The sequence below is a fragment of the Anoplopoma fimbria genome, chromosome 17 (assembly GCF_027596085.1).
Source record: "Anoplopoma fimbria isolate UVic2021 breed Golden Eagle Sablefish chromosome 17, Afim_UVic_2022, whole genome shotgun sequence".
In the NCBI taxonomy this organism is placed as follows: Eukaryota; Metazoa; Chordata; class Actinopteri; order Perciformes; family Anoplopomatidae; genus Anoplopoma; species Anoplopoma fimbria.
The window spans coordinates 20,537,713-20,563,188 of record NC_072465.1 but is presented as its reverse complement, the minus strand read 5'-3'; the positions used below and the strand labels follow the sequence as shown (position 1 = coordinate 20,563,188).

At 39.0% G+C, this 25,476-nt stretch overlaps 2 protein-coding genes across 3 annotated transcripts in view; both read left to right on the top strand.

Annotated features, from left to right (window-relative positions):
• Positions 1-3,397, top strand: part of LOC129106218 (potassium voltage-gated channel subfamily D member 3-like) — a 67,639-nt gene extending 64,242 nt beyond the window's left edge. Inside the window, exons 4-7 of one of the 2 annotated variants that reach the window (XM_054617576.1) lie at positions 432-524; positions 1,960-2,204; positions 3,160-3,314; positions 3,363-3,397. In XM_054617576.1, the coding sequence (XP_054473551.1) occupies positions 432-524; positions 1,960-2,204; positions 3,160-3,314; positions 3,363-3,397 (528 nt within the window). Of the gene's footprint in view, positions 1-431; positions 525-1,959; positions 2,205-3,159 lie in introns of both variants that reach the window. The other variant, XM_054617575.1, reaches the window with a different exon arrangement.
• Positions 3,398-12,248: 8,851 nt separating this feature from the next.
• Positions 12,249-24,676, top strand: inka2 (inka box actin regulator 2). Its single transcript, XM_054617892.1, has 2 exons — positions 12,249-12,320; positions 23,432-24,676. Exons 1-2 carry the CDS (start codon positions 12,249-12,251, stop codon positions 24,674-24,676), a joined length of 1,317 nt encoding a protein of 438 aa, XP_054473867.1.
• The last annotated feature ends 800 nt before the right edge of the window (positions 24,677-25,476 follow it).

Below are 25,476 nucleotides of genomic sequence, written 5' to 3'. Positions count from 1 at the left end.
CATTTGCATCCTACTTATACTAGGAACCAAACAAGAGGCAATGACAGTGTTAACGGCCAAAAGATGCAAAATAGAGATAATTAATTATAAACAAAGAATCATTTAATCAATTCACACCAAGCAGAAATGTGGTCCACTTTGTAACTAATTGGCTAGGACGTTATTTGAAAGCAAACAACTGGAATTGTTGGCTAACGGCTGATAAAGGAAATGAGAGTGAAATCAACAAGCACAACCCAAAGTAGTCCAGAATAAAATTGAAGACACGAAGCAGAACGAAAGAGCCACGTCTGACTTTTCATTACTGATGACGAAGTTAATTCTATGCACAGAGGGAGAGGCTTTAATGAGTGACAATGACAAGAATACACCAACAATGTAATTTGTCAACATTCATCAATTGTGTGTGTTTGTGTGTGTGGCTTACTAAGGATACAGAAGAGGATGAGCAGAAGCTGACTAAGTCCACCTCTCTGTTAGAGAGCCAACACCACCACCTACTGAACTGTCTGGAGAAAACCACTGTAGGTACACTGGAACACTTCTCTATCTTTGACTCCAAAAATCTACCACCTACATTTATAAGGTTGAAATGATGTGTTATTTGTCATATTAGTATTGAATCATGAAAATAATATGTTTAGAGTGTAAAAGACATAAAAGCTGCAAACAACATGTACGTTACTTTGGGGTTAGAGGTTCTGGCAACTGCAACATAAACATGTAATCAGAAAAAAATTATAATAAGTTTGTGGTATAGAACTGCTAGTTGTAAAGGAAGTACTCGGCTCCTTTTATTTAAGTAAAAGTACCAATACCAGACTAAAAATACTGCATTGAAAATGTTACTTAGGTAAAATGTTGTGAGTATAATCAGGAAAATGTACTTAAACTATTAAAAGTGCTCCATGCACAAAATGGCTCATGTGACAGTTATACTATCATGTATTATATCAGTATTATTACTCGTGCAATAATATAGAAGCAGCATTTTATATTTGATTTGTAGTTGGTTTGTATGGAGCTAATTTGAACTATTTTGTATCTGCTATTTAGGATTATTTTCATTATGGATTAATCTACAGATTATTTCCTCAATGAATTATAACATTGTTATATTCTTTTGGCATATGAACCTGTATTGTTTGTCAGAGGTAGTCATATTTTACACATCCATATGCCATATTTAATCAAACAGTGTGGGGGTATATTTAACCCTTAGACCCAATGCACAAAACATGTTGCTCTTGTCAGTGTCATTAAAAGATCCTTGATCATATTTTTGCTTGTCATGTAAGGTTTTATACCAATCCCCAAAGTTGCTTTATCAGAAGCTTGTACTTGACACAGACTTACCCTGTAGCTCCTAAATCCCCCAGAGCACATCTTAAAGACTCTCCGGGGACTTTTATTGCTGTCAAAGTTGTCTGTTTCCATGACAGTGATGTTTTCCCTCTTGTCAAATCTGTGCTTTAACATGAGTTGGAAGCAAGAAACAAATTATTGGCAAAAATGCTTCACAGTGTTTAAATACCAGTTTGACACTTTTCACTAGACATTTAGTGTAAGTAGTGGTTGATCCTTTCTGCACACAGTGATTTGGACATTGTGGAAAGGATTTGGATGTTCTGTGACTCACTGTACCCTTTAAAGAGTAGAACTTTGCTGCTTTGCAAAAGGTTTTGGTGTCAAAAAACATAACTTTGTATGGAACAGTGGCCCTGGATCCACTGCAAATCCATTCTGCAAATATACTAAGTGAGTTTGTGAATGTACCACTAGTTTATTATTATAATCAGTATAAATTATCTTTTTTTGTGTGTATTTATTTATCAAAATACATCATATATCACTTAGGTCCCATGAGTCTGTTCTTTATTTACTTCACGTTCTGTTTTCTTCTCCCTGCACCACTACCTCCATGTGTATTTAAACCACCATCCTGTTTCTTCTCTCCAGGCTCATATGTTTGTGGACGAGCAGATGTACGAGCAGAACTGTTTAGAGTCAGCGCCACAGTCCTACCCGTCACGCAGCGCCTCTATATCCAGCAACGACAGCTCTGTGGGTACCTGCTGTGGCCGTAGGGTAAAGAGAAACTCTCCTCTGCCCTCCAGCCATCCCATCCCAACACACCAGGGCCCCCTGCAGGAGCTGAGTGCTATCCACATACAGTGTGGTGATCCACCGTCACACACCGCCAGGTAAAAGTAGAGTACAGCAGAAAAACACCGCAGCATCAAAGGGGAGACGGAGGCTTTGTATACAGGCTGTTAGCTGAATTCTGCCAACTTTATGAGAGTAAAATAGTTTACCATTAAGCTGCCCATAATATGTCCCCTTAAAGGGGCAGTTCAGGTGTAAAACTAAATACAACTATGGGGGTTTAACAACTAGACAGGTGGAGTAAGAAAATATTTTGCACTAATTTTGACGAAATTACAATTTTAAAGGGTAAAAACAAATGTCTCATACCCTTTCAATTTTCTAATTAAATTAGACTTATTATCGAATGATATAATGCCTGAACTACCATAAATACCAACTATTTACTTTTCAAATATAAGAACTTGTATATATATCTATATATATATATATATATATATATATATATATATATATATATATATACATACAGTACCAGTCAAAGTTTGGACACACCTTCAATTCAACTACTTTGAAGAATCTAAAAATAAAACATATTCTGGTTTGTTGAGCATTTGTTTGTTTACCACATAATTCCATATGTGTTGCTTCATAGTTTGGATGTCTTCAATATTAATCTACAATGTAGAAAAAAATAAAAATAAAAATAAAGAAAAACCATTGAATAAGAAGGTGTGCAAACTTTTGACTGGTACTGTATATACTACAAAACTACAACAAACGGATAAATAAATAGATGAAAGATTGCACGCAAAGTGATTTACTTTAATATCATATAGGTACATCTAGGCTACATATTATGCAGCAATAGCAAATATCTTTTGTTATTATTATTTGTTGATGGTTCAAATGTGATGTGTTCATGGTATAGTCTGCCTGTTATGTTTTATGCTTCACCTTGTAGACAGCGTAATCTTAAACATTACTCCATGCACTTTGCAGATCATCTGCGTATATGAACATTATGAAATTGTATTTTTCCTCTTTCTCCAGTCGTTCAAACCTCAACCGCAAAATGGATGAAAGCGGCAGGCTCAACAGCAAAGGCAGCCGGTTCACCACAGCGATCATCAGCCTCCCAAGCCCCCCGGCTTTGACACCTGATGGCGATAGCCTCCGCAGGCCCCAACAGAGGAGGCCGCCCCATGGCTCGGGTCACCCTGCAGCTCCAAGCATCCAGACCACAACAAGCTCAGCTGGTACCAACATCATCAAAGTCTCTGCTCTGTGACTCACTGGCTGACGGATGTAAGATGAGGAGGAGGAGGAGGAGGAGGAGGATGAGGAGGAGGAGGCGAAACAGGTTACACTACCTTTACGGACCCAACGTGTCCCATGTCACAGTGTCAACAGGAGGAGCGCTGTATTGCAGAGGAGTTTTAGAGAAGACAGATGATATGGAGCAAATACTGAGGTAGAAGATTTTAGATATGTGAACCGAGAGCCACACACTCGTCATGTCGTGTATGTACTCTAGATACGGACAGAGTCGCTGCATTTCTAATAGTTTCTGACAGCAGTACCGACGTTTTTACAGCAGTATTGTGGAAAAGAAACAAAGACATTGCGCAATTAGCAAATCCGTACATCAGCACAGGCTTTTCGATGTACCACAAATTCACACTTCGTTTAAAGTGAATTCACAGTGAAATAGTGGATGGAGGATATTTTGTCGACTTCAAATTTGTTTGAAGGCAGATGAAAAAAAGTGTTGACTGTGTTTACTTGAATTTGATTGGATTTGTTTGTGTTAAGTGTTGTTTGTCTTAAGAATTTTGAAAAAAAAAAAACAATACTGCTAATATCATATTGCTGAAATGTGAGGTTTTTTTGTTCAAATTTGTATCTATTAATGGTGTCAAAGACTCAAACAAAACTGTGCTTTTTAGTTGCTTCATGTTTAAATTTCAGACTGAAGATGGACTTGAGGCGTGAGAATCTTTGAAGAATCTTTGAAGAATGTAAAATATAAAACATATTCTGGTTTGTTGAGCATTTGTTTGTTTACCACATAATTCCACATGTGTTCCTTCATAGTTTGGATGTCATCAATATTAATCTACAATGTAGAAAAAAATAAAAATAAAGAAAAACCATTGAATGAGAAGGTGTGTCCAAACTTTTGACTGGTACTGTATGTAAATCCATTCTAAGGTGACAAAAAAACAACAATTGTTATTTTCAAGTAATTACACACTGAAGAAAACCCTTATTAATGTTATATTCCATCCATGAGATAAGGTTGAACGCCTCACCAAAAGGCATTTGGACCTTGAGTTGGGATTGCTCTGTCAAACTACTTCCAAGGTCATTTAAGAAAAAGTTTTACAATAGGCAATAAATGATAAACTCAATCATGATAATCCCAAAGATTGTCACAGGATGGCAGAAATGATGCATTCTAACATTGAAAATACATTTTTGAAATATGATTAAAATGATTTGTTCTGGTTTATGTCCTTACTCCTTCATTAAGATATCAATTATATCCTGTTGCACATTGTTGTTCATTTGAAGTTGATGGAGGCCTGGTGTTTGGAATGGTTTGTGACTATTTGCCAAGTGTGCAATTGTTATTTGTATGAAATAAGCAATTTGTCTTTATTGTTTTGCTAAAGTGGAAGCTACGATTAAACTTTATGTGTTTGTCGATCATAAAGCACCAAGTGAAATTGTTTTGGCTGTATTGGTAAACTTTGTGTTGCATTCCTGTATTTTGTCATGTTTTATAACCAAGGTGTGCCAAAAGGGTCACTTTTCCATCCTTTGTGAGAACAAGAAAGTAGTAGTACTACTCATGCTGCTATATAAAAAAAATATTAAAAACCCTTTAGATAATTTTTCCTCTCACTGTTAATGCTGAAAATAACGAGCGTCTGCTCTATTGTTGTGTTTACAAGTTGGACCTTGGTTGACACAGTATCTACACAGTAGGGCTTTTATCATTGATTACCAACATGCTTCAATAACAGAAAGCATTTCTCTCATGCTGTATGATGATTACTTGTTGTCATTATATGATGGACTTGACTTCAAAGGGCATTGTGTGGGTCACTTTTTTAAAAGTCTTGGCATTGCTGTTTGTGTTGTTTCTTATCTTTTTATTCATTTTGAACCGAGCTTTTCTGTCTGTTTGCTGTGTTTAAGTATTCTGTCAGTTTATTTGTTATAACAGCTATAAAGTGTCAGATGAGAATTAAAATCTGCCACAACAATCGAGTGTCGTCTTTCTTCCTGATCCTGTCACTATCATGAAAACATGTGAATGGATATATATTTGTATCAAGGAAAATAGTAGCACACTTGAAGCCAAAATGCAAAAAAAAAAATTATGAATTTAAAACCTTTTTTAACATTCTTTACTATGACTTTATTCATGACATTTTTTTTAGACATTCTCTACCACAACTTTTTTACAACTTTTTTTGACTGCTTTAGTATGACTTTATGACTTTTTTTTACATAGTATACTATGGCGTTTTTCGACTAACTTTACTATGATTACTTATGATTACTTTTTTGATGACTTTTTTCAACATAATTTACTTTACTTTTTTGACATGCTATACTATGACTCTCATGACTTGTTTCGACATGCTAAACTATGACTTTCTTCAAATGCTACACTATGATTTTAAATTAATTTTTTGACCTACTATAACTTTTTTTTATACTTTTTTCAACAGGCTATACTGTGACTTTTTTATGACATTTTACGACAGCAGGACAGCAGCCAGCAGGTACCATTTCAACCTAAGATTAGCCAGTTTCTATTACAGCTTTAGTCAGCTTTCCCTTGATAGTTTTGTTCATTCTTTACACTAATCTTGTAATCTCTCCCTCTGTCTTTGTTTAGAACCATGGAAATCATCAAAAATCAGCTTGAAATAATTTCCTGAATAAATAAAGGCAAAAGTGAATGTAACCCTTATTTCTTGGTGGTTTGTGGCTCCAGTTATAACTTTAAATCCAGAACAAATGGTCCTTCAAGCCAGAAACTGAGCCATACCGACACAGTCACCTAAAAATGGCTGATGGCATTAAGCCTATGGAAGAGCCAACTATAAAAAGGTGAATCTCCTTCTACTGAGAACATGGATGAATCTCAAAGTGGTATAGACCTAACACAGCTCTACATGTAAGAGGCCACCTCAGAATTGTCTCAAACATCAACTTTTTGTGGTCGAAACTTTTTTTCGACCACGGCTAGCCAAGTCTTGTAGCATAAGAGAGGCTTTTTTTACACACTTGAATTTCAGCAGAGTAAAAAAATGATTGCTTAAAGGGCGTGTCTATGGTGAATATGTGAGAAGGTTTGAAACTTAAAAACTCCCTATGTGTCACAGTGAAACATTATCATTGAGTTCAGAGGATTGTTTATCAACTTGACAGTATTTCTCTGTACTTTGAGTTGAAAACATGGTTTGCACACTGACATCTTCTGTTGTTAAATTTAAAATCCTGCCTACAACATTACCCAAGTAACAATTATTTAATAAATACAATATATAAAAGTATAACAGTCACGTACATACTTTTGCTTAATTTACATTATCAACACAAGACATTTACTTGTAATTGAGTATTTTAACAGTATGGTATTTATACTTTTACCTTAGTATAGTATCTTAGTACTTCCATTAACTACTGCACATAAGGCAACCAGTCAATAAAAAATTATACCATTAAAACTTTTACATAGCCCAGCTATATGTTCCTATCTGCACTTGTGGACATGTCTCACTAGATGGCAGCATAATACACAATTCATCTTTTGTTGAAGTTACAGAGAACTATTTACTTAACAAAAATGATATACACTGGTATTTATTTTACTATCACTACTGGATTTGACAGATCTACATAATCAAACATTTTGTTAATGGGGGAGTTATTCAGTTATACATCCAACACCAATGTGTCTAAATCACTATCAAAGTGGAATAGTACTTTTTTACAAAATAACAGTTTCAGGAACTACTATTTTTAACGTTTACTTTCTGTTATACATCAGAGTTCCCTTTCTCTCCCAGAAAACAAAATATGTGTACAGATTTGTGTGACAACTTATAATGAGCTGTTATAACACTATTTGTTTAATATCATAAATACAAATTTGAGCAAGGAATTTCTCACTGCATATACTGCAATTATCTTATTTCAATGATTGATCCAAAATGTATAGTGTATTCATAATACCTCTCCCCACACTTATACAATACTAACTTTTTATTATTATCTTCAATATAAAAAAAATAATCCAAACTGTAGCCACAAAATGATTAATGAACAGTTTATGACCAAACTAGTTAGGTAAACACAAAGCTTAGCAAAATAAATGATGGAGAACACCCAGCAAAAACAACATCTGAATGCTTGACATAATATGATGTACAAAGTCCAAGGGAAGTTATGTTTCTGACGCACCTCTTAAATACCACTTTCATGTATTCGACCAGGTGTTACTGTCAGCTCTTTGCCTGCCACAAAAGGAACTCTGACCTCTCACAGCTTTTTACCATCATTAGTGGTTGTCTGGCTCATGTCCTCACGCAGAAGGACTGGATGACTCAAACAGACTATGACTAATTCAGTTGGGATATAAAACCTCACACATCCAACCTCCCTCAGAAAACTGCTTCATTGTGGGAGACATTATTCAAGCAAGCATCAGATACAATTTCTCTTGATTGTTTTGAATTTCTGCTCAAAGGATATACTGTTTGTTATATATCTCTTAACTTCTATAACCTTTATTAGTTGCTGTTCCAATAAATTGCCTAAATTTCATAAGATCAGAGGAAGAGGAAAAAATATATAATTAATGAAATGTGACGTGAGGATGTTGGACTCATAACTGTCTTTCTGTCACTATATGAAAACGTATTACAGAAGAAGCAGTCGTAAAAAGCCCTGTTCCCCTGCTCACCAAACTGCTGCCAAACAATGATGTAACTCATTGCAAACACAACTTTGTTTGTAGAGATGTGATAGGAAATGAGGGGTTAGTTGGTTCTGGAATGACATTCAACTATGGCCCACAGCCGGATTCGAACAAAAGACATTGGTGCCCTGTAAAAGTTACTTTTAACACCAATTAGTCCTGTGGTGACACATTCTGTCCTTTAGATGGCAGTGTACTAACAGCTTTGACAGACCAGTAAGTCTGCTTAAAAAGGGACAAACTGTAAAAAATAAAAAATAAAAAAATGTTTGTTCCAAAGGTCAATAATCAATACATAGTGGCCCTATATATGCACAGAGCACCTTTCATAAGAGCCACTTATGTATGTATGTAATCACAGCAAAGAAGATTAAGTTCTTGTTACAGTTGTTAGCTGTTTTTCTTCTATTAATTATGTCATTACTGGTTTCCTAACCCCAAATGCATCATGTTTCAACAGTTGTAAGTAAAACAGTGTGCACTTGAATTATGAATAGAAAATAATTGAAAAAGAGAAGAACAATAAAGAATTGAGAATTATATAAAGTATGTTCTTAATACATTTCCTCTCATTTCATCCTAAACGTAACACTCGACAATTAATTAATCACCAAAATATTGACTCTTCACTTTCTGCCATTCAACTAATCAACTCTAGTATTTCATTTAATATTAGTAAAACTCTAAGAACCTGTTACATTGCATACTTTATCCCTGACCTACTGCCACCTCATAGGGAATCTAATATATCTGAGTGATGATGTAATAATAATAATATGAGTAATCAAGTCATAACTCAAGTTATTGGATTCATCTTATTCTTCCCATTATTATCTTTTTTCAGTCTCCTTGTGGGAAATGCCAACAGTTGCTGTTTTATGTCACATGATAATATAAAGACATTACCAAGACAGTTCAGGAGACTGATGTGGTTTAGTACATATTTTACAGTTTGGGAATGGCATGTTATTACATTGATAGAAAAACATTACATCATCACAGTGCCTGGTCTAGTTTCTTTTTAATCTAAAAACATGAAAGCATGTCAACTTCTATGCAATTATTCTCACTACTACAGTACAGAGAAGTGACATAAAACCAAGAGATAGCTGCTCTCACTTATACAGTAAGAGGGTTAATAGACCTGATGCATAATTTAGATAAACTTTAAACTGGTTGACTAGTCCTGAAGTCACAAATACTTTTAAGTCCCTCCCTCTATATTGTGAGGGAGTGACTAAAAAGACTTTAAAAAAAATTTCTGATTGATTTGGGATTCACATATAACTAAGTGAAAATTCCGGATTTGGAATTTAATCTAACGCTCAAAGGCTTGCTTAACGAAAGCAATTGGCATGCATTGCCTTCGCACATATCGTAAACGGTGGCAGCATCACTATTCCCAAAAGATTGTCAATTGCAAATTGCATATAAACTCTTTAAAAACCCTACAGGGCTCTTTCTAACCGTCAGCTAACTATTGGAACTTATGTTGTTTGATTTTGTCAAAATAAATGGGAGTGGCAATCATCCCATATTACAAAACGCAGCATGTGGACCCACTTGCACTAGTGGTGGCAAAGTAAACCATTTCTTTAAGTTTTACAACCCAAACTCTTGTTTGGGATATTTACAAAGCAACCAAATGGATTCATAGCAGAGGATACTTACATTCTTGGACAAAACAAGTAAATTAATTGTTCAACTAACATAGTTTAGGTTTAATCTCTTCAATGACTGTTTACAACCAAAACGGCAGCGTGTGAGTTGGAATGACATCTATGGTAAAAATACAGCACAAGTCATAATATATATATATGTAAATAATATGATAATACAACAGTGCACTGTATTTATATATATAGTATATATAAGTCAGCAGATGCAGTTAAACAGTTGTTGCTGCATTTACTGACTGTGTGTTCCAGTGATGAGTGATCTTTCCTTATCCAGTAAGTGTGCATGCTGACAGCTGGGAGGAAGTGGACTAATGCAGGAGAAGCAGCTGCAGGTTGGAGGTCACATTTGGGATGAAATTGTTCAGTATCACAAATCAGCTTGGTGAAAGTTAAATTAGACCCAGGAGTCTTCCTCTCACTCCTGACTGATAAAGATAAGAGTACAGGGTCTTCACACTCAGATGCTCTGATTTTATTTCTGCAAATAAGACATTTAATTTCTGCACGGATCTGTGATTACTAATGTTTTAGTGAATGTGTTAGTGAAGGCAATAGATGAGTGACTGTGTTAGTAAAAGCAATATTCAGAGAATATGTAGGTTGGTTGGTTTAAAAATTCAAAGGGTGGGAAGTAGCACTCTCTTTGATTTATTAATAAAACAAACAGAGAAAGAAGCTGCAGTCATAAAAGACACTGAACAAACAGAAAGAGTTAGACATCTGCAGTATGAACACAGCAGAGAACTCTTTAAATATTCAAAGTACTGACATGACAATAAAGTCTTATCGAATAAAACATGCAAGTCTCTTCCTCTGTATCAGAAGTTTAAGTTATGAAAGGATGATTTATTCATTGCTTTTGGAATCTGAGTTGAATCTATTTCTCCCTCTTGCTGTTTATCTCTCTCTCTCTGATGCATCACAAACATCAGGACATGAAAACTTCCAGATGACAGAAGAACGTCAGAGGGCACTAATTTTCCAGACTGTCAGCTAACATCTTCGCTGGACACGGAAGAACAGTCAGCAAGACTTATTTGGATTTCATCCTGAAAGAGATGCATTATATGAAGCCCTATTGGCTGGACATTATAGTGTCTCCCTCATCTATTTTGGGACTATAGAGCTGGGTATCTTTTGAATTTGTTCAAGCATTAGATTAATATTCTAAAAGAGTTAAAGTTGTCAGGCATAAAATAACTTTGCCTGAGTAAAATAGTCTTAAATTGGCAACATTTTGACTCCAATCTGAAGCGATCCTATCAAAACCCTAAACAAGATTTAAAAAAAAGCAATATCCAGCCATTGCTTGGCATAATGAGCTTTTCTATGAATTCACCAATGCTAGGGACCAAACAAAATAAATTACATTTTCCTAAATGTAAACATTGTAGTTGTCCTTTTCTTTTCAGCAGCACAATCATAAAAAGGTAAAAGAGCCCTCATAACGTTTCCTCGACAACTTCAGGTTGGATGAGATGCATTGAATGTTTACTTCATGTGCTGCTTTCATAAATGTCAAATCTATATTGTGAGTGAGGGATTGACAAACAACGTCCAGGTGGGTTCTGTGCTTATGTAATTCTTCCTTCCCTTTGCTAACAAAGCATTATATCCGGGTCACGCAACAAAAGCCTGTGGCTTAGGTGTTTCCTCTCCGACCACAGTGAAGGTGGCCAGGAAACTGGCCCTGTGGCTCTTTCATGACACATATGGTTTCTTTTTAGACACATCCTCCTTAAATGTCCTCCTTAAGTCCAATGAGCTGAAACAGTGGCTACAGAATCAACTCCACTGGTCGGGAAGTATTATGGTATGGAGATGTTTAACTTTTTATGCTCTTTCAGTTGCCCGAACTATCGAATCTCTTAACCTTGATTCAAATATTTCCAGATGTTTCAGTCTCATATTTCTGTGCAATCATCACAGGCTGCAGTGGACACATCCAGGCTACTCATCCTTAATAAAGGACGGATCCTAGTTTGAATGAGATTTAGTCTGTCCTGAGAGGCTCGCTCATTGGAGGAATTGGATGGGCAACGTAGGCGCTCCTCTTGAATGGGAAAATAGCAGAGGGGAAAAAACGTGCTGAGCAACTCACACACACACACACACACACACACACACACACACACACACACACACAGGCTGACAGAAGCCAAGCAGCGGCCACTGAGACGCACACACACGGACCGAGTCTCTTGATGCAGACACAAGGAGGACCTCATTAACATTTTTGGAGTAAACGCATTTTCGTCATCAGTAGTTTGTTTTTTTATATCACAGGATTGGAGTCACGAGCCGTGCGCGCATTCCTCAGCAGGGTTTTAGCGCATCTCCAATTGCACATTGTTTTTAATTTCCTTGCTCAGCAGGAAGCTCTCATAGTCATGCTGGAGAGGAGACTGGCGAAGCGTTTCTAGTCACATTTTTGTATTAAAAAAAATAATTTAAAAAAAATGGAACAACAGCTCTCCAAACCAGAATGCAAAAACATGGATTCGTGTCTGAGGCGACTGAAGCAAGAACTGGTATGTTCCGTCCTATGTTATGATGTGGTTCTACTTTATAATGTTTAGATTGCACATGTAGCATTTTAAATGTTCAAATTGGCGCCAACAGGAAATATAAATGTCTTTTTCTTAAAACTAAATATTCAAAATATCATCAGATGAGGAGCTTTCTTCGCATGTTATGTGTCCGGACAGATCTCTTTTATATTCTAGTTTTTTTTAGATTCAGTTGGGGGTGCATGCGTATTTCCCTTTTTTTCTCCAAATCGCGTTAATCTGTGTAGGCTTAAAGCTTTGAGCACAGCAGAGGCATGTGTACAGATCCTCCTGCTCTCTGACCGCGCATCTGGGACAGATGTGTTAAGCTTAATGAGACCAAGACAGTTTCCCCTCTTCTCTCAAGGAGAGGACTTAGTCAGATGGATCCCAAAATAAATAGTTTTAAGATTCGTAGTATATTTAATTCTGAGTTGCAATGTACTGAAAGCTGGGTTGATTAGTGAATAGTCGATTAATCGATCGACAGCATCATCCAGCAACTGTTTTGATAAAAAATAATAATTGCTTTTAAAGCAGAAATGCCAAGAGTTGCTGCTTTTAATATCATTGTAAACTGAATATCTCTGGATTTTGGAATGTTGATTGAACGAAACAAGATATTTAAAGATCTCTGAACTGAAGAAAACAGACATTTTAAACACACAGCAAAGAATTGATTAATCTCGAAATAAACAACTGCTGGCAGTCCTACTGTGATGAAGGGAGTGAAATTGGCAGTCACAGTGAGTTCCATCACTTTATAATGCCCTAAATTAATTTGTGAGTCTCCCTTATTTAATATGCTCACATCTCCTGTCCCATAATAAACAAATGTGTTTGATGGTGGCACATTTAGAGAGCTATCTCTTACCCCTGTCCTTGAAATATGAAAGCAAAATCTGTAAGCTGCACCCTCACACCCAAATCATTTGGCAGTGACACACTGTAGACCCATTTTCAAAGGAGCCTTAACTGGCACAGATTTCATTTGGAATCATCTTCAAAGCAGGCACAGATTTCTTTTTTTTTTCCTTCAATCCAGCCACCAGCCCGCAGTAAAGCCTCGCATGGCTGCGTGTTTTGCAACATGATCCGCTCTGTGACTTCTTTGAGTTTGCTTCTCAAAATTAGCCACACGTCTGTGAAGTGGCACTTGAGATTTTATGGGAGTAGATGTTGATGCCAGGAGGACATGTTGTGTTATGGCTGCCATATCGCGGTTTGGTAACATAATAGGAAAAGTGTCTCGCCGTGCCGGGGTTGAAACAGGAGTACAGAGAGCAGATGCCGGTTAAAAAGCCGAGGCAGGATCCCCCTGCAAAGGACCATGTGGGATGCAATCTGTTGTTCAGAAAAACGAGGGGTGTCTATGCCAAGGTTGTCACTTTTCTTTCCACTGTGACGGATCTTCATCCAGTGCCGACTTGAGAGCGGTAAACCAGCTCCATCTGCAACGCAGAGATCACAAACATCTAACAAGCGACTAACACCTGCTGCAGAGTCGAGTGGTTCTTCAATATCACTTGGGACTACGCTTCAAAGACTGTGACGTAGTTGTTTAGATTTTTTTGTAGTTCATTTACTACAAAGCAAATACATCTTTAATCACAGATAACCATTTTTTCGAAACCAAGCTGGGGTGTTTAAGACATTTTCAGTGTCAGTAAACCATTGAGTTCCATTCATCTCTATGAAATCAGTTAGAAGGCTGTTGAGATGTCCTTGAGTTGTGTAATCCATCACACTTATTATCAAGCCTCAGTTCATTTTGTCAAAGATATATCATCGTGATAATGCAGCTTAATTGAGGATTAATTTGACTGCACCACATAACTCATGCCACAATAAGTTTGACAATTATTAATGCAGACATGTTGTTCAGTGGATTTACTGCATGATTAAGGTTTCAATGACCCTGATGGTCAGACTGAATTGCCATTTCATTTCATTTTATTATTCTGTGTGACTGTGTTTATGTTAGCTATCTCTGTTTGAGAGGCATTGATATTTAACCCTAGCCTTGCCCCAATCAGAAATGAATGTGTCGATTTCATCCATGCTTGTCATCTTTTTACGGCCATTTTTCTGTCTCTATATTTCCCGGAGTTCACAAGAAAATGATGTCCTTATTCTTAAAAACCCATCTTAAAAACCGGAAGCCATTAATAAGCACATCAACAAACCTCTTTGAAACAGTGTGGGCAGAGATTCAAAAGCCTGGAAGCAGGTTTCAAGAGTCTGCTAATTGATTTATGAAAATGGAAAAGCTTGGACAGTAATGGCTTCCAGGAACTGGTGCAAAAATACTTCCAAAGACCGAAAACTGTCCAACATGCATTTTAAAGTTTGTGAAGTATTCATGATGTAAATAGGGAACTGGAACTTGAAGTAAAACACTTGTATGGTCCTTTGAAGGTTCACCTTGTAGTTCAGTTGGAAGTATCTGAAACATTATTGAACAGTAAGCATGGCATTCAAAGCCCGTGTAAAAGTCACGTAACTTGAACAACTGTGAAGAGCGTTCTCCATAGTAGACAGCCTGAAACCCAATGCGCCCACATCTCTAAAAGAAGAAGAGTGTCATACGAAAGTGTGAAAACTGTGTCAGGGGTCGGGGGGGCAGTCTGTGTGGGGTAGTGTCAGGTCACGCTTGAACATTTGACCCTTGACCCGACGAGGTCTGGGGCTATTTGTCCTTACTGCTGACCACATCCAACATGCCAGTGATGCTAAAACTCAAAGCTGACAGATTAGTTTTCAAGTCAGTTCAAGTGTTTCATCATTTTTCATCTTTGTACAGCCTAAAAACAGAGTTTGTCAACAGGCTGTTAGCTCCCGTTTGTTCCTATAAAAAGCACTGCAAGGCTCCAAAGAAAATCCTGAGGATATAATGCTAACAATGACATATTTTTAAGCTCATGCATGACTCATTATTCACAACACAGACAAAGAGTCATGCAAAAAAAAACATAAGCCCTTCCTGCCTACTTAAAGTCGAGGATACAGATGCTGACATGTCTTTGAGTCATCTTGTCTAAATGCAGGGCTCACACCTGCATTTCAGACACTAAAGCATAAGTCAAACCTTTTGGTGTCATCTCTGCTGAAGCTGATTTCATAATGTATCATACTCCTTTATCCCTCACACACCTAAGGCACTTTTTCAAAAAATATCTGTCAGCTTGGAATTCAAAACCAAAGCCAGCAAGCATGAGGTCATGAAATCTGAGAAAAAAAAGTGTGTATAGTGTAGTCTGGAAAGCATGTGTGCCTCAAAGTTGAACGTTCTTTGTTACCTTTAGGGTGTGGGATCAGAAAACTGCACACAAAACAAAGAAGTGTAGCGGTTTAACTCTAAGCTCGTTTGTTTGGTGGCTCCCTCGTGGCTCCTGCTCTCCAACCGGCCCTTCCTTCCCCTCAGCTAAAATTGGCCTAGCTCTAAGTGGCAGCTGTGGGGTTTTGCATTGGTGATCATTGTGTGTGAGATGGCCTTTAGAAAAGTGAGACTGTGGGCACGTAACCTGCTTCATCACTATGCTTTTGAAGAAATAAAAGCGGATTATTTCTCATGGGTATTGCTCTGACTGATGTTTAGGTCAATATAGGGCTCTCTCATGTTCCTGTGTCTTTGGGGCCTTCAAATTACATTTTGTCGCAGGTTATTGCTTTGTCTGGCCAAAAGAAATTGGATTTTTCGGAATTGTTCTGCTACTCAAATGGAAGATGTGTTGTAGAAAGTATCAAAGCAGCCATGATTGATTTTCTGGCCACTTGGGGGCAGCATAACAAGTTTAAAACAAATATTGACAAATAATCACAGTATAAAGTTGTTGTGGTGGAAATGAGATCATACAGATGCATATTGACACATTCAGATAATAATATTAAATAACACAGTTGTAGTGATTCAAACAGTAACATTGCATGCCGTAAACGATGAGCTGAAAAGATGCTAGATCGCTCTGTTGAGCTCAGGTAAACTGCAGATTTGGGTGTTAATTCTCGGTGGGTTCATCAATACATCACACATGGTCATTTGATCCATTGTTTATTAAAACAATATTAATGCATGCAGCTTTTAAGTCTTTTAAAGAGGCCCATTTACTCCCATAGTTCATAACAAATGTATGTATGAGTTTGATAACAAAATGCATTAAAGCCTATGAAGGCCTATTCACCCCCCATAAATCACTTCACTTAATGAGCTTTAAATGATGCATTATTATAATGCCACTCATCATGAAAGCTTTTGATCTTAGACTAAGAGGGGGCCAGATCTGGAGTCTCTCCAAAATTAACATCACACTTGATGATACAACTGTGGGCTGAAGAGCTGGTCGTGCACTTTCACTGCCCACATACAAGGTGCTGACGTCAACGGCTGCGCTATCAAAGATCTATCCAACAATTATTGGTTCCACTGAGGATTTTCAGCCAAGACAACAAATTTGGGTCCCAGATCTTTTCCCAAATATCTTCTGACTGCCAAAGATGATGATACAGACCCTAATCATCCTGTGTCTCCAACAGCAGTAATGTTTTTGTGATGTCCTTAATGGGCTGTGGCAGGAAACAAGTTGTTAAACCACCTCCCGTCTCTGAACAGGCTGTCAGGGAGTCAGAGAAGTAATGATACATTTGGTTTGAAGAGATTCCTTTTTAAAAAAGGGACAGTTCACCCAATTCTCCATGTCCTTTTACCTTTTGCTAACTGTTTGGGTTTTATTTGCCAAGCTTTAAGGATATATGTCTTCCCAATTTTTGATGCTATGCAATGTTATTTGTGTTGCTCACAGAGTTGAAGTTACATTTTTAAACTAATGCATGAGCATCATCTGTTTTCAGAAACAGTGTTCTCATTGTTTAACCCACAGAACTCTGTTTAGAAAAGGGAATTTGTTCACAGTGAGGTCTAAAGACTATCCAACCCTTGCTTTTAAAAATGACGTAATGATGTAAGCGTTCTTGACAAAAATTACACGTATGACCCTGACCCTTAAAGTTTGGTTAGATTTAAGCATTGATAAGGAATTAGCCAACTCAATCCCAGAATGTTTAGAATGATGGCGAAGGTTTTGGCATAAAAATAAATTAGTTAAGGTGAGTAAAAGATTGCGCTTTTGGTTAAAATAACTCAACGTAAGGCACAAAATTGAGATTTGGGAATCTTAAAAAAAACTTTCAATAACATTTAAAGATTATGGTCATGTTTAAAAGAAACCAAAAATGGCTCAACATTGTAACAGGCTGGAAATGGCCTCCCGTGTCTTTGTCATTTAGGTGACATACAGTGATGCACGCAGCCACTAAAGGGGCTTTGTATGTTTTACAAAGACGCTGTAGCTAGGCAGTTGCACAGACAACAGGTGCTGTCATTTTTCTTGGGAGTACAGTCTCCGATTATCCAGAGTAACTGCAGCAGCTGTTTCTGAAAAGAGTGGTTGCTGTTGAATTTGTTAATTGATTTTTTAGGACCATAAGAGCCACCAAAGTAATTCCATTTACCTCAGTTGTACTTTGGTAGGGGGCATAAATCTGAGAGACAAATATCTCAAAATCCGCTCTAATGAAACTCAAAAAATATTTGCCAGGCTTGATACCACTGAAGTAGGTTAGATTTTAAATTTTTCTTATTTAGGTGAACTAATCCTTCAAAGTCTTGGCTTGTGTGAGGACTCTTTATATACGTATAGCGAGACATGATAGCGTAGCATATCACCATATTAAATATAACAAATGTGGAGGTCTATACTTAACATCCGATTTGTCATGCCATCATACTAAATGTATTTGTGACCCCATACTCTTTGTTGAACATTATTCACACTTCTTCCTCCCCTGAACATGACCCTGAGGACATTTGGTCCAAACAGAGTCACCATGAAACCTTTTTTTTTCGTCAAAGAGGCATTCAGTGCGCTGTGCACAGTAATTTATTTATTTCAGTGAATGCTCTACAGCTTTATTGCCCTCTTGATTGCGACATCGGGGCTGTCCACAGCGGTTTGTGGCGTGTCCAGCGGCTCAGTCACAGAGACCCTCTCTGTATCCCCCAGGACAGAGACCCCATTCCTGTCCTTCACCCACACAGCCCACCATTCATTTTTAATTAGGGGTGGAGGTGGAGGGAGGGTGGAGTACACTAGCTGCTGCTGCTTCTGGCCAGCTCCTTCTAAACAGGAAGACCTTTTTCGGTCCGATAACCTTGGCTTCACTATTTCCTCCCCCCTCCAGCCAATAACAGATAAACAACAACAGTGAATAGCTCGTATTTCACAGCCGGAATAGAGCGCTGCTTTGTTTTTGAGTTCTGGTTTGTGTTTTTATTTCTAGCCTAACAATACACTTAATGTATACCAGAGAACGCAACATGCCAGCACACACATGCATGCCTCATTAAAGACACTGACTTCATTCAAGCCAGGCATGTTTGGACATGTGTGGATGTGTGAGCTCAGTGTGTTTGCACAGTGAATGTATTTTTCTCTTCATAACTGAGGGAGGTAATATTAAAAGATGCAATGAAGGAAGGGAGCTCTGTCTCAGCAGAGGAGGAGCATTGATTTATTTATACTTTGTGGTACTTAATTCACTTGCATGCATATTGAATGGTTTATGAAAGCATCTCCCCGGTATGGACCCTTGACGTGAGAACATTAAATAAAGAAGCACCAATCAATTTTCTTTTTTAGATTAAAATAGCCAGAACTTTATAATAAGCCTCTATTCAACATTAATTCAAGAATGCCAGCCATTGTTCTTACACTTTGAAGCATTTAGTCTGTAATTGCCAATTATGTCTGGTTGGCTGGTATCGCTGCAGCCAAAGAAGTAGGAGTGGGGGAGGAAGGGGGAGAATCTGGACATCCAGTCTGTCTTTCTTTCATCCATTCAGCTGGTTTTCACTTGGTTTGCTTTTTAAAAAAATGATCTTTAGAACCACACGCAGAGAGACACATAATTGAAATTGCTGAAGTAGTTTGGAGGCTTAAGTTCAAAGAGAAGATTTAACTAAACTTAACAAGACTGGGTAATTGATGTCAGTGTTTCTGGGCAGTGCAGACATTTCCTGCAGCCCTAATTTCATCCCAGTTCTCTTATTCAATTAGATTAGACAGACTTTTTTTTATGTCTTACCATTTTATTCTGGGTAAGACCTCAAGGTGCTCGTGTAGGTCCTTTCAGGTCTGAATCCTTCTTTGTCCTAATGAGGTCCTGAGTTGATTCACACATTGTAGAAGTGACACATCTCATGACATCAACATCCGCATTTAGACTAGGAACCGCCGCGGGATGTTATTTCAAAGTCACTATTCGCATCCCAAGCAGATGGAAGAATGAAGGTTGAAAAGGCTGACATATTTGGGCCACAAAGTTCAGCCTTGAAATGGCAGAGGTGGAGTGCCTGGAGTTAGTTAGTACGGTAAAGGTGGAATAATAAGGTTTTGTCTACTACTGTTCTTTTGTTTGTTCCGCAGGGCACAATATGAATTATTAATGTAGCCTCAGAATAGAAATGCCAGTAAACAACTCAGTGTGTACTAAATAACCAGGGGAACGTCTGCCTTTTGGGGGATAATGGGAATGTCACATGTGAGTGTTGAATTAAGGTGTTTTTGGTTAGCGTGTGCAAACAGGTGAGGCCCTTTCCGACGGCGGATAATATTTCAAAAACAGATACATTTAAGTGGTCCAGATTTCACCAGCAGCTCAGAGTGCCGTAATCCCTTCAGCTGATCCCTGCATAAACTTCATTGAAGCCGCATGTCTGCCTCTGAGGATGGAACGACAATACATAATTCCGCACGTCATCTTGTCTTCAGACTTGTTGACCTTTGATGTGGAGGAAAGTAAACCGTAATTATGTGCTCTCCACCAGCCTCTCCCAGGACACAGCCAATTACAGCTACTGCAGTCAGCCATATGTGGAAGGCACAAAGACAAGAGACAACCTGATTGTGCTAATTACATGAACCTTCGCTGCCTAATTTAGCGATGCAACGGGAAGCTCAAAGGCTTTTGTTCCCAGCATGTGCATTGATAGGCTTATTATCCGATCTCAGAGGCTGTTAACGCCCCCGTGTACCTACTCAGCCATATGTTAGTGCGGAGCAGAGCGTTTTAACCCAGAGGTTTAATGTTAATGTAGCAGGGTATTGGATAAGTGTCAAGGTTCAGACCATGTGAGAATCGATAAACCGAAAATAAATTGACACCAATTCTGATGAACAATTAAGTAATGTATCAAGGGCAAAGGACAAATATTCTCTAGTACGAGCTTTGCAAATTAAATATTTCTCTGTGTTATATAATTCTTTTGGCTTTAAACAATTCCCTTTTATAGATTAAATGATAATAGTCAATTAAATAATCAGCATAATAGTCTAATGATTTATAAAATGAATAATATTTTATATATAATATAAGTGGCATAATGTTGACTATGTCCAACTATCTGTGCGTTCCAATACCCATACTACCATACCATTTAGTGGGCCAGAAAAAACAGATTTTTTCAGTTTGCAAGCCAGCATGCTTTTCTGGCTTTTTTGCCCCAAGATCCTCTGTGCAGCTGAACTTTGACCCTATATGAGCAAGAGGGTCAAAGTCCAAGATGCAGTGTTATGATTGAATGCATAGTGCAATGTTCATTGCAAGGGCAGCTGCAGTATTTACTAAAAGTAAAAAGAAAAAGTATGCGATTAAGAACTCAGTGTACGTCCTTCTTAGTTTAGCGTGTAAGCATTTTATAATTAGCACTAAACACACAGCTAAGTACAGCTGAGGCTCATGTGCATTCCATTAGTTTTGCAGGTTTGGTCATAAACCAAAGTATTGGACAAATTAAACAGACCTGAAGATGGCGCTTGATTACTTAAGTGGTAATCAATCATTTTCAAAAGGGGCATAAATGTTTTTTCACCAAAAAACACAAATGTCAACCTCTAAGAGGTACTAAAGGAAAAGTCAGGGGATCACCAAAGTCCGTAAACTTCATCCTCTGGAGATCTTGAATGACTGTGCAACCTTTAATGGCATTCCATACAATGGTTGTTGAGATATTTTAGTCTGAACCAAAGTCTTGGACGGGCCAACCGACAGACAAACTAACATTACAATCTCCAAAGAAAAGTCAACATTTCACTATAAAATTCAATGTATTAGATTTTATAATACATGTATTTTATACATATTTGTAGTTTAATAAGTTTTGGGGTTTTCGCTTTTCTCTTGAATCTAAATATAAACCAATAATTTTTGTAAGCAATTACATTTGTCTGTTTTCCCAGAAAAGTATCATACTGCAACAGTTCCTTCTCTCACGGTGCTTATAAGTTGCTTTGTTTATGATGCTGTACTGTCAGTTGTCCAACGCAGAGACTTTTCCCACCCTGGGGGTCGACACAGTCTCTGCTCCCTCAAGATTAAGTATCACAGCCTGGTGATATTACACCCCCCCCATGTGTTCTTATGGTGTCATCCATAATTAAATCCATCAACAGTTTTCCCTTCGACATCTAAACATATGGCGATGAATCCCTCCCCATCACACACACTACCCCCTCCCATCCCTACTCATGCTGCTGACTCTCACCATCCCTCTCACTCACAGCCTCCCCTCCTGCTCCTCTCATTGTCAGTCAGTTTCCGCCTGAGTGACCCCCCCCCCCCACCGTTTGGGGATTACGGTCTAGACGGGCAACGCTGATTGGCTTACACGCCCAGTGGTGTCCCCCCGATTGGAGAGAGATACATATAGGGGCCGTCAGACAGATCGGTTTGAAAGGTGAGAGACAGTGAAAGGCTGGCAGAGGTGAAGTCTAACAACAACAGAGTCAGACAGGGATATCTACACTTCCTGCTTTGTGACAGTTTATAGAAGGTAAGGTGTAGGTTTTGATTTCTGAAGATTTATAGTATTTATTTTATAGAATGACTCCTGCAAATTCTTGTTTTTTTATTTTCAGATATTCCATATTTTAGTACTAATTTAAGTAGCTGTACAGTCTTATGAGAGAGGACTGTTTTGGGTGAAATAAGCTGCAAATGTTTAGTTGACGGTTATCTATGTTGTTGCAGTTTAAGCAACAAGTTGGTTTATAGGGATAAGAAGAGTTGATCACTGTTTTCTACAGTAGGTGTTCCGAACCAACCTTTTCCCACAAACTCTGGCATGTTTTTCAAAACTCCTTGCATTTCTCCTCTTATCTTCCCTCAGATGTTTTTTATTTTCTTAAAGAAAGGAGGCTCCTGGCAGGTTAGGTCTTTAATCAGTGGTTTTAATTTGCCAATGTGAGCATGTTCTTAGAGGAAGAAAAAACCTGTTGTAATATCAAGAGAATGATTCAAAGGTCTGGGTCAAATGATTCAAGATTACAAGTTCAGACACACGTCAGGATGGGCGTTCTGTCTGCCTTTAGGAGAAGACGATTAGACTAGGATCACATGACATGGGCTCTGAAACAGAAGTGAGCAGTAGAAGAGAGGAGGAGGAGGAGGATAAAAGCAGAGTGTATCACTGCTGCACAGAAGGAAGTAAGAGTGAAGACAAAGAGCCCGGAGCAAAGAGCAAATATGGATTAAAAGTAAATGGATGGAAAATGGAGATAGAAAAGAGTATAAGTCTGAGGAAACAATGGAAAGCTAGTCTGTTTTACAGCTGTCGTTGGTTGGATCCCGTCTTGTACCAAGGCCATATGGGACCCTGGCCTGTTATCCAAAACTAGGTCACATGACCCATAATTAAACAAGGTGCACAGCCTGAAACACACAAGAGAAGAGTCTAACCCACACAGAGAAAAACAGCAGGGTTATTACTGTGATATTTATTCATGAATACATATATTTAATGCCTTTGTTACTGCCAGTTGATGGTGTGTAATTGGATTTTTGCTGGTGCTGAGATGAATGATGAACAAAAGGGGGTACAGTGAGGAAATCAGTCTTTGATGGATGAGATGTGTCCTGCAGGAGGCTGAGGAGCTAAAGGAATGAATTGACGACCTCCACAAGGTCTTTAGTTTTTAAAACGAACTAGACATTTATATTTTTGTCTCTAATCATCTCTTTATCTCTCTGTCACCCTCCAGCTTTGTATGAAAGAAGCCGGAGATGGCCTCCACGCTCAGATGAATTCAATGATGGGAGCCCTACAGGAACTCAAGCTCCTTCAGGTTCAGACAGCGCTAGAAAACCTTGACGTTTCAGGTCGGGCCATTAACCGAGGTCTCCCAAATCCAGCGCCTCCTGAAGCATCATCTACAGCGGCTTCCTGCTTTAATCAGACCATGCACGAGGAGCCCCGGCCGAGCCTAAAGCCGAGTCCGAGGCCGAGTCCGAGGCCGAGTCCAAGGCCGTCTCTGGAGAGCAGAAACACCTTCAGCCAAGATGACAGGATCCTGTCTCGAAACAGAAGCAGCCTGGGAACCTCGTCTTCATCAGCGTCCAGCCTCGAGAGTGAGAGCGAGGAAAGTGAAAGAAGCGCACGAAGCGCAAGAAGCGAGAATGACCTCGAGTCTATACCCAAGAGGTGGTCAGGATACTGTGCCCCGCAGGTGGATTTCTACGGACCAATGGTGGGAAACCCTCCACCGGAGCCCTACACTCAGCCACAGGCTCCCCGTCATGCTAAGGCGGTGGACCTGCCTGGGATCCTGTACAGCCTCTCCAGAGAAGGCCCTTCATTGGACAGCGACTACTCCCAGGACAGCGCAGATGATGCCAGCGACTGGACTTCTTCGCTCATGAGTCGCAGCCGCAACCGTCAGCCCTTAGTGCTGGGCGACAACGTCTTTGCCGACCTCGTGGGCAACTGGCTGGACCTGCCCGAGGTGGAGAGGGAAGAGGGGGAAGAAGAGGAGATGAGGAAGAGGAGAGAGGAGAGGATAGCGGACGGAGGGGCGGACAGACCGGACACCCCGGCTCACCCTCTCCGCCTCAGCCGCTCGCAGGAGATCTGCAGGAAGTTCTCGTTAACCACAAACATCTTCAAGAAGTTCCTGCGCAGCGTCCGACCCGACCGGGACAAGCTGCTCAAGGAGAGGCCCGGCTGGATGGCTCCCGAGCTGCAAGAGGGAGACCTCTTCAAAAGGCCAAAGAAAGTGGCTCCCAAAAGTTCAAAAGGCAGCTTCTACCTGCCCTTCTGGGCAAATGGACAGCAGGGAAAAGGCCGGCCGTGTTCTCATCTAGCTGAAGCAGAGAGGAACCACCAACACCACTTCCCCCTGGTCCACCAGCAGCCATTTGCTGGGATTTATTTAGACAGGAGACAGCCAGAGACTGGTCTGGAGAAAATGCAGCCCTTGTTTGACTACAACACAGCTGTGTGGGTCTGACAGTGAGTCTCGGGCCAACAGACTGCCAGTGATGCCAAACTGAGTGAATGACAGGTGCTGGAGGGATTTGGGCTTCGCTGGAGGGGGATTGAATGGATGACTGAACGAGAGGCTTGGATACAGTTATCTTCCAAAAATGAACTTCACACCCACAACGAGATTATCAGGGCAACACTTTGTCTGACAATCCTAAAAGCCTAAACCTTGTTTGTTGTGTGTGTCTGTGTGCGTAAGTGTGTGCTGCAGAGTGTCTAAAACAGAGTACGACTGACACATTTTTTGAAGACTTATGCTGCAAGTTTTGTATTATTCAACTTTCATCTTATGTGTGTGTGTGTGCATGTATGACTGGGTTCTCTAGAGGTCCTAAAACACGGTACTTTGAAACATCTTTCTCAGAATGTCTCCATCATTACAGATCTTTACTAAATAATCCACAGTCTTTTCCACTGCTATGCGACAAGACTCCATCTCTCACTTCTTTGCATCTACGAATAGCAACACCAACTGTTGGATTGCATGGTTGCCGTTTTTATAAGCAATGCTACAAACAGCTGTTACTGAACGCACTGCCACTAAATACATTCATAAGCTCACTTTTGTTTCCAACAGGCCTTGACGCCTTGGAAACTCAGGTTTAACTGAACCCGTCTCATTCACCTTGCTCAGGGAATGATTATTACACAAGAGTCAACTATGAGACACTTCCACATTTAAATGGGTTTCAAACACAGTTTAGAGAAGTCTTGCCTCATGTCTTGTTTCCTATAAAGATGTAACAGCAATACAGTGCATGTCTA

Coding starts and splice junctions, on each gene's coding strand:
- inka2 (XM_054617892.1), top strand. CDS start 12,249: ATGGAACAACAGCTCTCCAAACCAGAATGCAAAAACATGGATTCGTGT. Junction 12,321..23,431: donor GGCGACTGAAGCAAGAACTG/GTATGTTCCGTC, acceptor GTCACCCTCCAG/CTTTGTATGAAAGAAGCCGG.